The following is a 5061-nucleotide window of genomic DNA, read 5'->3' as shown; positions in this document are numbered from 1 at the left end:
TGTGTTGCAGCAACTTGCTCCTAGTCTATTTGATCATCCTGTTGGAAATCTTTCTAAAAGCATAGTGAAGGATCACACAGGACTTAACAACCCGAGCAAGCTCGGAATGCACTGCAGGTTACACAGTTGGACCGTGTGAATGCAGGCAAGGTCGGAGCCCAGAGCACAGAGCAGGCCTGGGACTGAGCACGCAGCTGTAGAAATGCTGCAGATGTCCAAGCCTCATGAGTAAAACTTGCTTTTACAAATAGGCTGTGCTTAGGTAGATCTGTTTTAGCATCACTGAATGCTGATCACCCAGAAGAACCTTTTTTTATCTGGAATCCCTTTTGTTAACAAGCTCTTCAGCGTTTCAAACAGTAGTGAATGCTAGCTTTGAATAATACATTGCTTTTTGTTTTTCCAGGTCTTTAAAGGTGAATTTCAGCTTCCTGACTTTCTTAAAGAAGTGCCACAGGTACAGTGTTGGACTAGTTTCTTTTTTTTGTGGGTATAGCAGCAAGTTAGTGTACAAACAGCCTTCATAATCTTTTTTGATCATAAGAGAAGAGGTTATCAGATATTGTAGGAGAAGAGCTTGTCCATGAAACTGTCTTGCACTCTGCAGTCCCAAACCTCTCCTGAGCCTGTGTGGCTCCAAACTCACTGAATGTTGCTGTGAAACTCCAGGAAAGTTTGGCTCTCTTATATGGACCAAATTGCAAAGCTCATTACTTGTAGAGAAGCTTTCTTTTGTTGCCTTGCGTGGAGAGGTTTAAACAAGTATAGTGCAGAGATAAGTAATGAGAGACTTTTTAAAAAGAAGTACTGCAGTATCAGGCAAAACAAACAAGAAATTCAGCCATGGATAGTAATGCTGCATTGATTTGATGATCAAGGGAGCAGAAGAGAGCAAGAGCACCCTTGAAATGCTATTAACGCATGCCCTTCTCTCACGTTGATGTGATGAAGAGGGCTTGGGCTGTGAGCACTACCCCGTTTACAGACACAGGAGTTGGTTTGGGAGATGGCAAGAAATCAGTAGGACGTGGAACAGCTGGGTTTGTGTTTTCTGGGTAAGAGCTGCTCAACTAAGCCCTTAAACAGCAGGTTTTGTAGGCTGTGTAACTGATGCTAGATGTCTAAATGCCATCTCAAGTGCTCTCTGCATTGTGCTTTGGTAGAAAAAAACAGGAACTGGCTTCAAGTAAAGCTGAGTAGAAATACTGGACCACACAGGATCAATTTTCCTCCATGGCAGTGGTGTTCAAGGGGAGCTACGTTAGTATAGCTGTTTAAAAATACAAGTTAGTAGGCAGAGCAGTGTGAGGGAGAGGTATCTTGCAGCATTACTGTAGCCAAACGTGCCAAATCTTTAAGCAAAAGAGGAAAACATTATATGCTTCTATCCTGGTTTCCAAAAAACCTGTGGCAGAGCTAGAAGTGGGCAAGTTATTTACAATACTTGCATTGCTTTATATTTCTACTTGATTTCCTATCCTTAATGATACATACGGTACAGCAGTTTATTTAGAGTGTAAGTAGCTTATCAAAAGTCAAGTAATTTGCAGCGTCTTTACTTTTAAAAGAAGAAAAAATGTACCAGGTACAAGCTTTGTTGACTTTGGATCCCCAATATTAAGAAAAGAGTCTTTGATTATGGCTTTTGTGAGATGTAGATTGAAGAATGCACGGCAGAATCTACCACGTGCAAGCAAAGCATTTTGACTTATTCCGTTCATTCAAATGAAAATTGATTGATTAAAAAGGAAAACCGGTTTCTTTTGTTCCAGCCAAAGAAGACAGTAGAAAGGAAGCCTCACGGCAAGATAAAATGAACGCGGATCAGTGAAGCTGAATAGCTGTAGTGTCCGTTACATGTTTTCAGAATGTAACTTCTTGCTGTGACACCAAATCTCGCTGGTGAACTTTGTGTGATCTCTGCCGTGGGCTTTGCTCTCTTAGCGGACGTTTGCCTGCGCTCACCCTTGGAGCAGTTGGCGCTCGTGCTTTGCCAGCTGCGCTCAGCTGTAGAAACCCGTTCAGATCCTGGCACCACGCAGCTACGTCTGCTGCTGCTCACTCTCAGCTGCTGCCCAAAACGTCTGTGCAGCTTCACGGCAAGGCAGCTCTTTCAATGTGCACTGCTTACAAGTTGTTGTCAGCAAACTGCGTTGAGAAAGTGCGCTGTAGTTCTTTCTGACGCTTTCAAATGCAATTATTGCGGTTATTATGAGATTATCTGCGACCTAGCAGATAAAGTTGCAGCATAGATGGCTGCAGGCAGAGTGTGTCAGAAGAAAGGAGATTAAATATTGCTGATAAGGATTTCTGGAAAGTGCAAGATGAGCTATCTGTAAAATGTAGTACACTGTATAGATGGCGTGCTAGCAAATAAGTGATCCTTGAGCTGCCTGCAGTAGCCGTTAATTAAATTATGCTGCTTGTTTTCTCCCGTTATCTTGTGATACATCACAAGAACTTGGTCCACTGTATCAAGCAAATGTCCTTTTGCAGTCAGGATGATGGGAAGGTTTCAGAACGGGACTCTCCTAAAGTTCAGGAGGTGGATTTATACAGTGAGCTGGGTATGGTTACAGCATTGACCTAACTGAGCAGATTTACCCAAAATAAAGTAAATATAAGCTTTGTGAAATAGTGAGGGAGTACTGCTTAAACTGACATTGAAGTTGAACCTAATTCTGGTAGCGTTCTGCTTTAGTATTATACTGAAGATTAATTTAACCAAACGGCTGGATGGCTTTGAGTGCAAACATTGGTGCTGCTCATGATATTTTTTTTCTTCTAATGTAAAATAGCTAATTTCATTTTAATTATTTACTTGACAGACCGAACCTATGGAATAGAAGACCCCGTGGACTTTTCTTGCACAGAAGGTAATAAAAGAGCGTGCAGTCTTGCTCACTTGTGCCTCTTGATTTAGTTACGGTGGTTTGTTTTTTTTTTTAAACTTCTGTAACTCCACGTAAGATTCTAGGTAAGAAAAATACGAAGCTACTGATTTTTACAGATTCTGAATCGAGATCTGAGGTAAGTCCTGGTGGTGAGAGCTACAAAAGCTACTGACAGTTCCTGTGCTTCATCACAGTTGGATTGCCAGCGCTGTCTGAGAGCTTGAAGCAGCACAGTGCACATCAAACAGTACCACTGTTCATGCAGGTGAACTTAGCAGAGTTCGTTTGTGGTAGTATCTGTGTGTCTTTGGCACTGTGGCACAACAGATTTGGGTTCCTGCTTTAATAGACTATAATAAAAACTTGAAGTCTGACTATTAATTGTCTTTTTTCTTCCTTTCTTAATCATTTGCTGTTTATAGATAGAGGAAACGGCTACAGATGAGCTGATTTTATAGAATCTGTTTTTACTATGTCCCGTAGCCAGCATTTTCAATAAACTGTATTTTAGGTGTTGCATTCACACTGGCAAGATTGTGCAGGGAGCTCAGTAAATTCCAGGCTGGTCAACGAATGAATGGTGCAAGATTTACTGTATTAATCCAGATCTTTACCTGACAGCTGTGTTATCAAATGTTTCAGCTTGACAGCAAAATGCATCCAGTTTACATACAGCCAAAAGCACCCTCCCATACAAATATGCCCAGCATAGATACTTCTGTGTAGCCATAAATACAGCCAAAAGATTCATACCTATTAGAAATAATAAATGTAAAAGTTTTCCAAAGGTCAATTGCAGACCCTTATTCTGAAATCAATACGGAAACCGTGGTCTTTTAGTCACTGTTTCAATGACCGAAACACCTGCTTCGTGTTGCCACTTAATCATGCATTATTTGTAACTACCAAATGCCAGGGATAAAGCCAGAATCTTGCACTGAAAGCTCAAAAGGTCACCTTGTTTTCCTTTTTCTTTAGAAAAAAGCCTGCTGCCTTTTCAGCGGAGATGATCTCCCGAGGACTGCAGGGCTGTCCCGCTGCCATCACAGAGGGTACTGCTCACGGCCTGCTTCTTTCAGAGTTTTCTCCCCCATTTGTTACTGGTTTTGTTCAAAATTGTTGTTGTGAGCGCATGTAAACCTGTTTAAAAACCAAAACCAAGCCACTGATGTTAGTGTAGAACCACGTCACATTCGCACAACGAATTTTTTTAAGGTTTTAAAAAAGGAAAAGCAATGCCTGTCTCGGAAATTGCTGCTCTGTCTTAATGCCAAAACTCCATCTTCAAAGATTTTTGTTCCTTTTTCCTGTAGCAATTTGGTTTCAAGTGTACGAAGCTTTCAAAAGAGTGGTCTGTGCTTGTCCTGAAAGATTTGTGGTGGAACAGTTGCTTGTTTTATTCATGTGTGGAAATTGTTAAATATCTTTTATTTAAAAAAAAAAAGTTGATAATGTACATGTACAATTACAATTCAATGACCTTTTGTATTTTATTTTTCTAAATAAATGCTTTAAATGTGGCTTTTTTTTTTAATTAATGTGTTTGCTTCAGAGTTAAGATTTAAATAATTCAAGAGACTGATGTATTGCTCAGATGGAAGAGAAGATCTAATACCCTGGGTTTGCAATTGAATGCATTCAGTAGCTTTCAACAGCTGGGTCATGAGGGTCTCTAAGAGTCAATGAGAGAATCCACAGCAAACGCTGCTGTGAAATCTGTGTCCTAAGGCTTTGAACATCTGTCAGGCTACGTGGAATAGGATTTGATTCAAGTAAGGGCGTTTTGGAGGATGGTTTTTGTGTCTCATTTTCTGTCCTTGGAGTGGTTCTTGCCATACTGAGTATGGCCTCAGCCTTCTCTGCTAATTTTAAGAGATTTCTTTCCAAAATGCTTGTTTCCTAGGATTTGAAACAGGTTTGGTTTTCCTCTCTTGTTTTTACACCTCCATTTAAAACATATTTATAAAGCCACCAGTGAATAAACCACCTTTTAGTGCCGTAAGGAGACAAGGTAACTCTAAAGATTGCTACACATCTACCAAATCCTCATCCAATGCAGTTGTTTGCAAAAGTAAACCCGGAGCATCCTCTAGTGGCAGCGCTGCCCCGGCCTTGCTCCCTGGCGGCTCCTCAGCCCGAAGCCGCGGCTGCCTGAGGCGGTAGGGCC

At 41.1% G+C, this 5061-nt stretch overlaps 1 protein-coding gene across 2 annotated transcripts in view; it reads left to right on the top strand.

Annotated features, from left to right (window-relative positions):
- The window catches only part of TPST1 (tyrosylprotein sulfotransferase 1), a 17866-nt gene extending 14990 nt beyond the window's left edge, over positions 1 to 2876 (top strand). The window contains exons 3-4 of one of the 2 annotated variants that reach the window (XM_010187070.1): positions 407 to 457; positions 2829 to 2876. In XM_010187070.1, the coding sequence (XP_010185372.1) occupies positions 407 to 457; positions 2829 to 2846 (69 nt within the window). In that variant the 3' untranslated portion in view covers positions 2847 to 2876. Of the gene's footprint in view, positions 1 to 406; positions 458 to 1772; positions 1818 to 2828 lie in introns of those variants that run through there. The other variant, XM_010187069.1, reaches the window with a different exon arrangement.
- Positions 2877 to 5061: the final 2185 nt, after the last annotated feature.

This window comes from Mesitornis unicolor, unplaced genomic scaffold, assembly GCF_000695765.1.
Source record: "Mesitornis unicolor isolate BGI_N332 unplaced genomic scaffold, ASM69576v1 scaffold38946, whole genome shotgun sequence".
Classification (NCBI taxonomy): domain Eukaryota; kingdom Metazoa; phylum Chordata; class Aves; order Mesitornithiformes; family Mesitornithidae; genus Mesitornis; species Mesitornis unicolor.
Note: the sequence above shows the minus strand (reverse complement) of the source record. Positions and strands in the feature narration are given on the sequence as shown.